The sequence below is a fragment of the Nansenia antarctica genome, assembly GCF_963989245.1.
Source record: "Nansenia antarctica genome assembly, chromosome: 13".
NCBI lineage: Eukaryota > Metazoa > Chordata > Actinopteri > Argentiniformes > Microstomatidae > Nansenia > Nansenia antarctica.
The window spans coordinates 27291891-27305042 of record NC_137683.1 but is presented as its reverse complement, the minus strand read 5'-3'; the positions used below and the strand labels follow the sequence as shown (position 1 = coordinate 27305042).

Genomic DNA, 13152 nt, shown 5'->3' with positions numbered 1-13152 from the left:
CTGACAATGAACAATCGAACAACTGTGATTCAGTTGGTCACAGCTTGATAAAGCTCCGCTAACTGTAGAAAACTGAAGAAGGGTTAATATGAAGACGTTTTTTAAGGAGAGATTATGTGAATGTAAATATGTTTTTTTCCCTTGAGGGAGAGCAACTGTACAGCATACGACCTGTCTGTCTGTTTGTTTGTTTGTTTGTTTGTGTGTGTGTGTGTGTGTGTGTTTGTTTAAGGAAGGGGCCAGGGTGGGATGGAGGAGTCCATAGGTAGGACAAGGATGTTAGTGTCCCTCTGTGTATTTTTGGGGAGGTGTGTGTCTGTGTGTGTGTGTGTTTGGGTTATTTTAGGTCCATCTTGTTGTCTTTTGGGGCCGGAACTGAGTGCTGTGAGTGAGATGTGTGATCCACTTCTTTAATTGCCCATCTCTTACTGTGCTTACAACTCAGTTCTGTGTTCCTTCTAGTTTTTAGCCTTTTTATGGCACCTGTGTGTATTATTGTCAGGTGTGAAGAGCCTGCTCACAAAGTCAGCTTCTAATCTGAAGTAAGTCACTACTGTCCCATCTGTACTGTTCATTCACATCAAGTGCATTCTTGTAACGCAAACTGTCGAGATTCTTGTCAACCCTACTAGGTGAGATCCTAGCTCGAGGGAGGTTGGATTTCATGAAGAACCTATGCATGCTGCATGGAGAGGTTTTTATACATTTCAAAAAAACTGGGACATGTACTGTAAATATCCTCACACAAACCGCATGGAGGTGGCTCTGAAGAGCACTGCACTGGATCTGGCAACCATTTTCTAAAACGATGACAACTATTAGAAGCCTCTAGTACATGCTAGTGTTTGACCCAGACTTATTCTTGTGTGGTGTGGGGCCAGTCACAGTTATGGAGCATGAGGAGCATCACTGGCTGTAGAACGTCCCCAACTTATGGGCACCTAATCAGTCTACATTATGGAAAACCATGTTGTCATCTGACCACATCTGATATATCGGACCATTTAATTGTGTGCTTCTCTCTCTCCTTTCTGATAGATAGCATTTGTCACTTGTCTACCAAGTTCTGCTCAAGTTGGTTTGGTCTGGTTTTGTGTCCTTGCATGGGTTTGTAGAGCTCCTCACAGCTCTCTCTCTCTCTCCTCCCGTTCCTGTCTGTCGGGTCACCACCGTGTAGACACTTGTACAAATATGTTGGGTCACCTCCCCCCATTCTACAAATAAAAGAGAAAAAAAGAGAAAAAGACGACTGAAACTACAGCTATGACATTGTGAGACAGCTTGGATGTAAATAAAGAAGCGCTTGCCAAAGTTTGTAAATGCCATGACGTCTGAAATGTGTGTTTTCTTTCCCGTAAGGGAGTGGCACAGCACTGAAGAAGAGATCAACTGTCTGGCCAACAACTGTCTAATTCCATGTTGGTCTCTGACCTGGGATATGATCATAGTCATCACAGTCCAACTTTCATCTACGGCCTTTCAATATGGTTAGCCTCATAGCATAATTGCTATGCTAAGTCAATCTTCACTTGTGGTCAGCCGAGTCATCTTTGTACGTAGTGTCCCAAAAAATCAAATAAAAATGCCTGTCAAAGAGATGACTTGGGCAGATAGATAGTGATTTTGGAATGTAACAAGCATTCTGATAGGCTGATGTCATAGAGGCAATAATGCACAGTGAATCAGCAGTGTTAGGAGAGTAGAGTTAGGCAGATATCTCAATTTGGCCAAAATATAACTTTCTGGCTATTCAATTATGCTATGAGGCCTAACGACATTTACTTCCGATCAGAAACTCATCGATCGGTCAAAGACAATATGACACACAACCATTATTCCTAAATCCATACAGGCTCATACAGATACAGTGGTAGTTTTTTTTTTTTACGTTTAGGCAGCATACATCTTTGTTAGCGAACGGTCATGAGTGAGTCATCTGTCCAGCAGCAGTCCTCTCCAGGCATGAGCAACACGCTCCTCTGAGACGCAGACAGTCGCTTTACTGTTGACTGACTCCACCGCTAGGGAAACAGGTGGCGACTTTTCCACACGAGGGCATGCTGTAATACGGCCGCTCCTACTACCTTCAGAAAGAGCTCCTTTCACTCCCCCCTCCCTCCCTCCCACTCCCATCCCTCCCTCCCTATCACTCCCATCCCTCCCTCCCTCCCTTTCACTCCCCTCCCTCCGCCCCAGCCTGGACTGACATCTCTCATAGGTGCAATCCTCTCTGCCCTTGCTTGTGAGTGGGAGGGGGGCGGGGTAGGGTGGGGGTTGTGAAGTGGCCCATTCAGCTCTGCACCCACCCCGCTGTGGAGGAACAGCCCCCACCTCCCCACCGTCCGCCTTTGCCTTTTGGATCCGGGCCAAGTGGACAGAAGCAACCCTTCTAGGTTGAACCCGCTACCCCTCCCTGAAGACACATGTGTACAGAATTCCTGTCCAGGGAATCCAGGGAGGCCCCGGTAGGGGTGGAGGATTAGTGATTTAATGTGAAGAGGCAGACTGCTGCTTCGGTACAAACTGTACACTGCCCGAGGGTGCTGCCTCAGAGCTCTCTGAGGCAAGCTGGCAGCAGAATACAAAACCGAGTAAGAGTGTGAGAGTGAGAGAGTGTGAGAGAGTGAGAGAGAGTGTGTGAGAGAGAGAGCGAGAGAGAGAGAGTGAGAGAGAGAGAGAGCGAGAGAGAGAGAGTGTGAGAGAGAGAGAGAGAGAGGGAGAGAGAGTGTGAGAGAGAGTGTGAGAGAGAGAGAGAGGGAGAGAGTGAGAGAGAGTGAGAGAGTGTGTGAGAGAGAGAGAGTGAGTGAGAGAGAGAGAGAGAGAGTGTGAGAGAGGGAGAGAGAGAGAGAGTGTGAGAGAGAGAGAGTGTGAGAGAGAGAATGAGAGAGCGTGAGAGAGAGCCATATTAAACTTCTGGAACCTCATGAAACATTCACTTCCTTGCCTGCGAATTCTGTCGTAACTTGCGAGGTATGCATCGACTCTCAAAGAGAGAGGCGTGTGGCCTAAGGTCCGACAAAAGGTTATTTTGTGTTGACTATTCGAGACCAGCAGTGAACAAGCCGTGTTTCAAGTTAGCCACGAACTCCACAGAAAGCAAGACTGGAGGAAATGAGTCCCAGTGGGTCAGCATCGAAAAACCAAACCAGATTTCGTCTGTCTACACTCACATGAAACGCCGCCGCCATCTGCAGATATTTACTAGAACATCAATGGGAGGAAGAAAATACAAATAGACAGTCGACAGTCAATGGCTTCTGTTTAATTCCAGTATTAGCATTTTAAAACCATCACAATCACAAAGGAAGACTTATGGCTCAAGGTTTTTTTTTTCTCAAGGCAAAAACAAAAATATTAGAAATATCAGACGTCAATGCGGTTCATTGTTCATTCATCACCACCCCCAGATAGAATCTTCCCTGGGGGCTTCAGTTGGAGTGCAAGCACGGGAGGTCCGCTTCAGTTCACAGCAATACAAGTCGTAACAAAACTCGTATAGCCTCCTTTAGTCTCTGTCGACTTGAGGTCACACACACACACATAGATATCGGTCCTTGGTTTTGGGGTTCATTTGGAGTGATTTTCCCCATTCACAAGACTTTTTTTGTTACTGTACAGTAGTTTATAAAGGCAGAAGGGACACCATGTCCTATTGGTTGGGAGTGCCAGTGATTCCCTCACATCTTTTTCTTAGGAGGAGCAGACTCAGAGGAGCCCCCAAGATCTGCTTTTCAGAGTTTGCATTTCCATTTCACCACAATTGTCTTTAGACATAATCAGCCTATTCAATGGTTAGGAAGAGAAAAAACACTGCTTGTGTGGAGTCACTGGAGTGGACTGTAGATATTTTCTTAGACGAGGAGCAGAGGAGCCCCCAAAAATCAGCTTTTTCAGAGTTTGCATTTCCATTTCACCACAATTGTCTTTAGACATAATTAGCCTATTCAATGGTTAGGAAGGGAAAAAACCACTGCTTGTGTGGAGTGTGGAGTGGACCGTGTCTCTAGGTGCTCTAGGTGCTGTTGGCCTGCTCCTGCTCGAACAGCGCCATGGCCAGGTGCGAGCGCGACGCCAGCCCCTCCAGGTTGCTCAGCACGCAGCGGTGGTAGATGTCCTCGCTGAAGCGCGGGTTGCACGCCCGGCGCACGTACTTCTGCACCAGCGCCGGCTCCACCGCCCGGAACACGTGCAGGCCCGAGTAGCGCACGAAGATCTCGTACACGTCCATGCTCTCCAGCAGCTCGTCGTTGTCCAGGATGTCGGCCGCCATTTTGGTCCGCGCCGCCATGTAGTCGGCGTTGTAGAAGCACGCCTCCTCGAAGACCTGCCGGTCGAAGCGGCCGTCGCGGAGCGCCTCCGAGGAGAAGGGGGACGAGGCGGCGGCTGAGGGCTGCTGGTCGCGGTACACGATGGCCGGGCTGAACTCCTGGAAGTGGACGGGGAAGAACACCTGCCAGTTGCTGATGGCGTTCATGCGGCAGCGGTTGAGGAAGTCGGCGTTGACCTCGGTCCACACGCCGGCCAGGAAGAAGAGCGTGTCCACCGGGTGCTTCTTGGAGATGATGTCCATCAGCTTCACCTGCGACGGCACCTCCGTCTTCACGCTGATCCAGGGGATCTTCACGTCGCCGTACCGCTTCTCCACCTCGCCGATCATGGCCTTGACGCCGGCGAACACGTCCGCCTGGCTGACCCGCTGGGCGTCGAACGGGTCGTAGATGAACAGGAAGGTGAGGAGGACGTTGTCGTGGGTGTCTAAGGTGTTCATCACGTACATGTCCAGGAAGTTGCCCACGTAGTCCTGCTCGCGCGCCGTGACGGGCAGGATGACCTGGACTCGCGTGGCCTCCGTCACGTAGGGCATGGGGATGATCTCGATGGCGCTGAGCGGCCGCAGGAGGCTGACCCGCTTGCTGATGACCTGGCTGTGGCCCTTCTGGGTGTAGACCTCCAGGGCCAGGTCCAGGACGTACTCCATCCCCCGCGTGGGGTCGAAGCGGCGGTAGCCGTTGAGGAGGTGGCGCTTGCGGAAGCGCAACTGGGGCTGGTAGCGTTCGTTGAGGCGTTCCACGGCCGTCTCCAGCACGGCGCTCACGTCCGCCCGGTCGGCGCCACGCAGCTCGCACTTGGGGGAGGAGTCGGTGCAGGAGTAGATGTGCTCCTCGGTGAAGTACTCCCAGTTGATGACCTCGAAGCGGGTCTTGGGCCGGAAGGGGGGGTTGACGCCGATGGGCCACGTGGCACCGGCCTTCCCCTCGGGAGTCAGCTCGCTGAGGTTGTTGATCTGGACCTGGACCAAAACACCAACCACAACCATGAGACGAACGAACGATGTTGTGATGTCACAATGATGTCTCATCGTGGAACGAACCACAATGAGACATATTCACAAACAAAAAGTATTGAGATATGTTCCATTATCTCATATTAGCAGACTTTCTCTTTGATTTTTGAAAACTTTGTGAATGCCAGGGTTGGTTCGGGTGGGTTCAAGGCATTCAATAAAATCTCTCTTGGTATATGCCAATAAGGAAAGAAATGCAGCCTATCTTTATTGTGGTCTAGGTCCAATCTAATTAAGAAAGATGAGAGGCAAGATTTCACATGTCTTTCTCATGTCTTGACAGAAATACTCTGGCACTCTAGCACTCTCTCACGCTGACATGTTTAATTATTATATTAGGTCAGACAGGAATTTCTGCTTGGGCGTGGTAGGCAGGGAAGCAAATGGAACATTTGCACACACGGGACCCACTCACCAGTCACACCAACATAATGGACTAAACAGTACAACATTGACAATGCTAAAAGGCTCTGTCTTTTGAGAGTTTGGAGCCAAAATAACTTATTTTCAGTCCAGCTCAGAGCAGATATAGATCCCTTCTGATCTCACACAGGGTTCCTACAAGTTTCAACATGTCAAATATAAGACCTTTTTAGACCTCTTTGAATATAATTTTAGACCTATTTGGGACACCATATAGACACCAGAGCTTTTTGTCATCCTCGAGGTGATGAAATTAGGGATTTCACTGCCAAACAGACAAAAAAGGAAGCGAATTTGGATATTTTTTTGGTTCCAGCTTGATTAATTTCCGCGTATAAATAGATGTGATCGGACTGATTTCATTGCAGGACAAGCTAATCTAATCTTTTAGACCTAGCACCTCATTTAATAACTGGCACTTGGGGCTTTTTTAGGCCTTATAAATCGGATTGCTGGATTTGGGACTTTAAGGCTTTTTAAGACCAGCGCGGGAACCCTGCCTTCTGACATCACAATGAAACACCAACCTGCAGCTGTTTGATCTGGAGGTAGGTCCAATCCAGCTCTATCTGGCTGAAGCGCTTGTGCAGACGGTACATGAGGCTCGGTTCTGACACCGGGTGGACGGTGAAGGCGTTCTTAAACTGGGCGCTGTCCTCGCGCTCCGGGTCCGCGTTCTTCCCCAGCTCAAAGTACCGATACGTCATCTCCTTTAGGGGAGACACGGCACGGCGCGGGCGGGAGACAGAATAGTTAGTCAGAGGCTGGTGACACAATGCTGGACCACAGCACGAGCTGGAAAACTCTAGGGGTGGGCATCGACGATCGATAATTGATCGATAAGGATCTTGGTCGATCACAAAATAAAACATTTGGTCGATCACAAAATTTTTTTTTTTTTTTTTTTTTTTTTTGTGATCGACCAAATTTTTTATTTTGTGATCGACCAAGATCCTTATCGATCAATTATCGATCAATTATCGATCGTCGATGCCCACCCCTAAAAACTACACAGTGAATCATGGTTAGAAATAATCCGTTGCATATGGATGACATGTCGTCACCTTCTTAAAATAATGGCTTAGGTCATATTTTCTATGTTTTGCGAGCTTAACAGAATAAACTGAACCATATGAACACAACTGAATACATGATATTCAGGCAAAAACATAACTTTCCTCAAAAGTGACTTAAGCCATTACTTTTAACGAGGTGACGATACGTTTGTCTGTATTTTTGGCATTTTTTCCGTATGTCCCCTCAGTCTCTACTTACCTTTTTTGTAATCAATTGTTTATTTCAAAGCAGTACACATGAAAAACATACAATTAGCCTACAATATCAAACAAAATAAGTGTCTGTCCTGACTTTTCTTCTATATCTTACACCCCCCCCTCTCCCCCTCACTATAAACACCCAAGTTACCAGTCTCTTACCTGATGCACCTCCACACAGCTCAGAATAAACTGAACCATATGAATACAACAGAATATATGATATTTAGGCAAAAACATAATTTTCCCCAAAAGTGACGTAAGCCATTATTTTAAGAAGGTGGACGACATGTTTGTCTGTATTTTGTCCACTCGGTCTCTCACCTGATGCACCTCCACACAGCTCAGCCCCAGGTAGTCGATGATGCAGCGCCCCAGCCACTCGTCGGGCCTGACGCTGAGGATGTCGTTGCGGCAGGTGTCCAGGTGGGGCTGCAGGCGGGCCAGCAGGCTCCGGGAGAGCAGGTACCCGTATCCCCCGTGGCAGTACCTCGCCCGCTCCTCCCCCCCTATGAACTCCTCCGCCCGGCCCATGTAGAGGTCCTGGCCCGCGCTGAGGTGGCCCACCAGCTCCGACAGCCGCTCGGCCTGGATGTAGGTGTCGTCCTGGGCCAGGTAGAACCAGTCGTAGTCCGAGCCGTAGTGCTGGTGCAGGTGGCGGACCGTCTCGTACATCAACCACACAGGGCGGTCGTCGCCGTGGGCGACCACCGTCATGCCGTGGGGCACCTTGGGGCTGCGCAGGCCCGTGAAGAAGAAGGTGCGGTGGAAGTGGTGCGCCACCGTGCGGTTCACCGCCATGGCTAAGGTGTTGAGGGTGGCGCGCGAGGTCAGGACACCCACCAGGAGGTGCTCCCGGATGCCCAGCTCGGTGTGGATGTAGCGGGTCCTGAACCAGGAAGAGAGGGAGGGAGGTTCAACAGATGAACAATTCACAGTGTGGAGCGAGGATCTAACTCACAATGCTTATGTGTGTGCCTCTCTCAGGCACACCAGCTTATATTAAAACATATTTTATACAGCAGTTAGTTCCGACCAAGTCATTTGATTGGACAAGAGGAATGCCGTGAGTGCCGATATACAGTATAACAGCACTGGGACTTTTAACTATATGGATCCCTCCGCCACACAGGTGTTCTATTGTTTGTGTATAACTGAGAATTCAAACAAAACAACGCTTTTTTAAGTCACTCTGGATAGTGGAAATACCACCGCTCATCCGCGATCAGACTTTGCTGAGGTGCTGGAACTGAAGAAAACAATGTTTTTGTTTGTGCAGTGTTTGAGTGTGCGGATGCTGTTATTTTGCACTCCAAGTCACTCTGGATAACAGCTGTGCTGAATGACTAACCCTATGTCAAATAACCTTCGAGTCAGAGTGCATCGAGTCAGAGTGCAGACTGTCCACTCATGCAGATGGCTTGGTTTTTATGAGGATGTCATTGGGTTCACTCACACGAACTCCCCTCCCTGACTTAACTCTGACCATCTGCAAGACCAGGGGATTTATGGCCAAAGTTGACATTGACAGCTCCTTTTGTATATACATTCGCTGGTATTATTCAAGTCAATTGTTCTGTAAGATTTACACCATTAATAAATGACGTTAGCTTGTGGCCTACATGACAAACACTAGCCTCCATCCCTTGTGACAACAACATTGTAAGACTATTAAAACAAGTGGGGTCTTCAGACAGTCTGGGAGCCAAAAGGCTAATTCTAACCATCCCAGCCTAGATAATCAGCTTTGTGAAGTCATTCACAAAGAGAAGCGAGACAGGGTGGATTATCAAACCAACCGTATGTTCATTTATTTTTCAACAAATAGGCCTAAAAGAGGCGAGGAGGAGTCATAGTTAGCATTGACAATGTTCTTTTTTGTTAGCTTAATGCTATTTTGGCTACATTTGTATAAAGATTGTTATCTCTGTCCAGCAGAAGTGTACATTATTCTACGCCACATAATCTCATAGTGGAGATTTAGATGCAGTAGACAGGATAAAAGCGTAAGCCTATTAAACGGGTGAACTAGCCTAACAATGACAATTCCTGGGAAGCAGACAGACGTGCTGCGTAAGTCCTGCGTTAGGGAACAGAGTGTGATGCGTCTGCAGCAGCAAACGTCATGGTTGGTCTGCCTTCTTCACATAGCAATGATGAAGTTGGCAACGTGGATGGGTTGCAAAAAGGTTTGCAGGAATAGCCACCAGTCCACCATATCCCTGCTGGCACTCTGAAACTCAACTGACCACCGTTGGAAAAGGATTTCACAAAATAAATCAAATGCTCTATTTCATACAATAAATGGTAGTGGTGTGATATGACAACGTCCCTGAAACCCACTGCAACATGTTTTCATGCCGAACAGAATCCACAGTACTGCAGCAGTGAAGCAGAGGGGTGCTTCAGCGATTAGCTCCATCCATTGACAGGATGTATGGGAGGGGAGTACCATATTCCCCTTTGCATCCCTAAATACTAACCTAAGGACTTTCTTGTGCGGTTTGTTGGGGTCCTTGTGATAGGGCACGATACGAGGCTGGAAGTCCTCGTCTCCGTCCCCGCCCTGAGGGTCACCTTGAAGGTCTCCCCTGTGGCCCCCCAAAAACGACCCCCCGTTGCTCAGGTCATCTTCACAGGAGTCATCCGTGTCCCCCTGCGTCCAGGACACCATCAACAGGCTCAGGCTGCACCCCAGAGAGAGACCCAGGATCAGGGGGAGGGCAGGCCTGAACACGGCCAGGAAGGAGGAGAGACGCATTGTAGGTCTTCACAGTCACAGTGGACCTCAGTGTGTAGTTTGTAGAAATAATGTAGGGGGTTATTATTCCAGTGTGTTACATTACATAGCCTTAGCTATGCATCTGAAGAGAGAGAGAGACACATCCATAAAACATCATGTCATTCCTTCCTCTTGATAAATAAATCCAATAGATCCAATGTCATGTTTCATATTACACCACCATCAGACGGGGTTGGTGTTGAATTTCAATCAAGCAAGCAAATCCCCAAGACACCACGGTGCCAAGCTATTCAGTGACAGAGTCTGGTAAATTGACACGTTTCTAAGTGACTCTCCTATCCTCCATCCGATCGATATCATCGAAAGAGTCCAGCAATACTAGAGACACATGACATGCAGCATATTAGGATGTACGACTCTCTCTCTATATATAATTAGGACACAAACAACCTGGCTAGCTGGCTAATAACGTTAACTAATAGATTGTAATTGTCTTGTTGGTTGGCTAGACACATGCGTTAGCGTGCGTTCTAGAATAGAACGTTCACGTTCAAATAAATCAAGTGAATCAATCCTCAAATGAAATATCCATCTGGCTTTCTAATAAAACATGATCCATCATCACACATACGCGATCAAGAGTCGTAACTGGTGTGTGTTAGCCATCAGCTAGCTCACGTTAAACGCCATCATAATAATCAGAAGCATTATTATTATTGTGAAGTTTGACCGCCTTCTTCGTTCACAAATCCTCTAAACACAAATCCGAAGAGGATGTTGTTGTTGTTGATGTCTCCATGTGTGTTGGTACAGTAACATTAGATCCATGTCCATGTGTGTATATCCACTAGCTCAGCTAAGCTACTTCCAGTCTTCCACCATTGATGTTTTCTCCAACATCAGCAACTTGACTTCCCTAAAAAAAAAAATTTGTCAAAGTGACTTATTTATTATTTATTCACCGCCTCCAGGTAAGAGAAGAAGGGTCTCTGGGCAGACAATCTCTAATCAAATATAAATCACTGGTCCTGGTTAAAGAAAAAAAGAAAATCCTCAGATCAGGAAAGAAAACATCCCCAGTCTGTCTGTCTGTTCTCGCGGGCAGTCAGTCTGTCTCTCTCCCTCTGCGCTTGATCACGTTACTGATGATGGGGAATAGCGGCACGAGGGCTTGTGTGTGTGTGGACCAGAGATGTGGACACAGCCACACACATGCACACACACGCACGCACACACACGCACGCACACACTGACAGATACACATGCACGCGCACGCGCAAGCACGCACACAGACACGCATGCACACACATACACACACACAGACACGCACGCACACACGCATGTGCACACACACACACACACACACGCACGCACGCACACACACACACGCACACACACACACACACACACACACACACACACACACACACACACACACACACACACACACACACACACGACTCTGCCAGGCAGACACGTCATCAGACCTTGGGCAGCCCTGGCTTCAAAGCATGGCCAGGATGAAGACTTTGCATGTCTTGCGTGTCTAGAGAAGGATCAGCAAACACACACCAAAGCCATGTCCGAACGGTCACACTGCGACCCTTTTAGTAGCCGTGTTCAGTATGCAAGATTAGAAGATTTTACACTATGAAATGTCAACGAGATGTAAATTGAGTAGCGTGTGTGTACATGTGATATGAATCAATGACTTAATGTCAACATTTGCTTTTTCCTCAACTGAACGGCTCGTCTCCTCTCCTCCGTCCTGGACTCACTCCTCAGAAAGCATGGGAGGAGAAGATCCAGGTTCCTCCCCTTGTACAGTTGCTCTCCATAAGTATTGGAAAGAGGAGGCATTTTGTCTTCTTTTTACTCTATACTCCAACAGTGAAATCGAACAATTCCTATGGGGTCAAAGTAGAGATTCGCAGCTTTAATTCAATGTTGTTATTTATTTATTTTTAGATTGGGTTCACCATTTAGAACGAACATTTTTAAACATACTCCCTATATTTTAGGGCTCTGAAAGTATTGGAAAACCATAATTTAAAAATGAAGCACTCGCGTTTAGTATTTGTCACAATATTTGGGTGACAATTCTTCAATAGCTGGCTGAAATCGGCGACCCATTGACCCCACCAGACAGAGTTTTGTTTGTTTTTTTGCTTTTCCCCCCAGCATTTTGGCCCTGAATCGTCCTGTATTATAAGGGATGGGTGTAAGTGCTTTTGTTATGTTGTCTTGCAATAAAGCACTTCAAACCGTGTGTATCAGTGTATTGGATTCCCCCAAAAATCATTGCATCACCAGGGAGGAGAAGATGTACTATGTAGGACTTGCAGCGGGGCCATGGAGGGCGTCCGTTATTTCTCCACTAGAAGGTGGCAACTGTTCCTGATCTGTGGGACAGTCGTTTTGGCATTCTTCCTCATCCTTTGACCAGGCCATTTGCTATTGCTGAACTCACTGTTTTTCTTCTTTTGGATGATGTTCCAAACTATTGTTGCTGTTGTTTGGGATATCTTTATGATAGTTTCTTTCTGATTATTTCTCAGCCCAATAATGACTTCCTTGACTTGCAGTGAGTGACACCTCTTTGGTATTCATGTTGACAGACACCAATAGCAGACTCCCAAAGAAAAACGTTAAGGCAAGAATCAGTACTAGACACTGACAGCTCTTTTATGTCTGCACAGCACAGCTGATGTGGCGGAACACATCTTAAGCCCTAGCTTTACTAACACACGTGAAGCCAATTTTCCATTACTGGTTCCCAGAAATAGGGCGACTATGTATAAAAAGGGTTGTCATTTCGAAATGGTGAATCATAGTAATAGTTTGATTTCAAATCCAAACTGTTGGAGCATCCTCTAAGTGGGTCAGTAAACCAACTGTCACTATGTTACCATGGCAACTACAGAGGTCCATCAAGGACCTCCATTGAAAAACGTTAAGGCAAGAATCAGTACTAGACATTGACAGCTCTTTTATGCCTGCTGTGCCACAACTGGTGTGGCGGACCACACACCTGACTAACACCTGTGAAGCCAATTTTCCATTAGCCTACTGGCTCCCAGAAATAGGGGGACTATGTATAAAAAGGGTTGTCATTTCGAAATGGTGAATCATAGTAGTTTGATTTAGAGTTAGTTTGGTTTCAAATCCAAACTGTTAGAGTATAGAGCTAAAAGAAGATAAAATGCTTCCTCTTTCCAATACGTACAGTATATAGGGCAACTGTATACGGGGAGGAACCAAGATCCTCTCCACCAATGCGTTTTCAGTAGAACGCGAGTAGACTAGTTCGGAGGACAATGTCCTTCCATTCTTGGTATAATTTACTTTACAGACAAATTATCGGCTGG

The 13152-nt window shown here is 47.1% G+C and overlaps 2 protein-coding genes across 4 annotated transcripts in view; one reads left to right on the top strand and one right to left on the bottom strand.

The window, feature by feature from the left end:
- Positions 1-1306, top strand: part of smarcd3b (SWI/SNF related BAF chromatin remodeling complex subunit D3b) — a 32009-nt gene extending 30703 nt beyond the window's left edge. The window contains 1 exon segment of the mRNA XM_080544306.1: positions 1-1306. This exon segment is cut by the window's left edge and continues 2490 nt beyond it. The gene's annotated coding sequence lies outside the window, so the exon portion shown is untranslated.
- A 2706-nt stretch (positions 1307-4012) lies between these two features.
- chpf2 (chondroitin polymerizing factor 2) lies at positions 4013-9802 on the bottom strand (the record flags this gene model as incomplete). Of its 3 annotated transcripts, none has more annotated exons than XM_080543772.1 (4): positions 4013-5290; positions 6295-6531; positions 7354-7930; positions 9525-9802. In XM_080543772.1, 4 exons carry the CDS (start codon positions 9800-9802, stop codon positions 4013-4015), a joined length of 2370 nt encoding a protein of 789 aa, XP_080399898.1. The 3 variants fall into 3 exon arrangements, with proteins under 3 accessions (XP_080399898.1, XP_080399899.1, XP_080399900.1); XM_080543773.1 differs by having other exon boundaries at positions 7366-7930; XM_080543774.1 differs by having other exon boundaries at positions 6295-6477; positions 7366-7930.
- Between the last annotated feature and the right edge of the window lie 3350 nt (positions 9803-13152).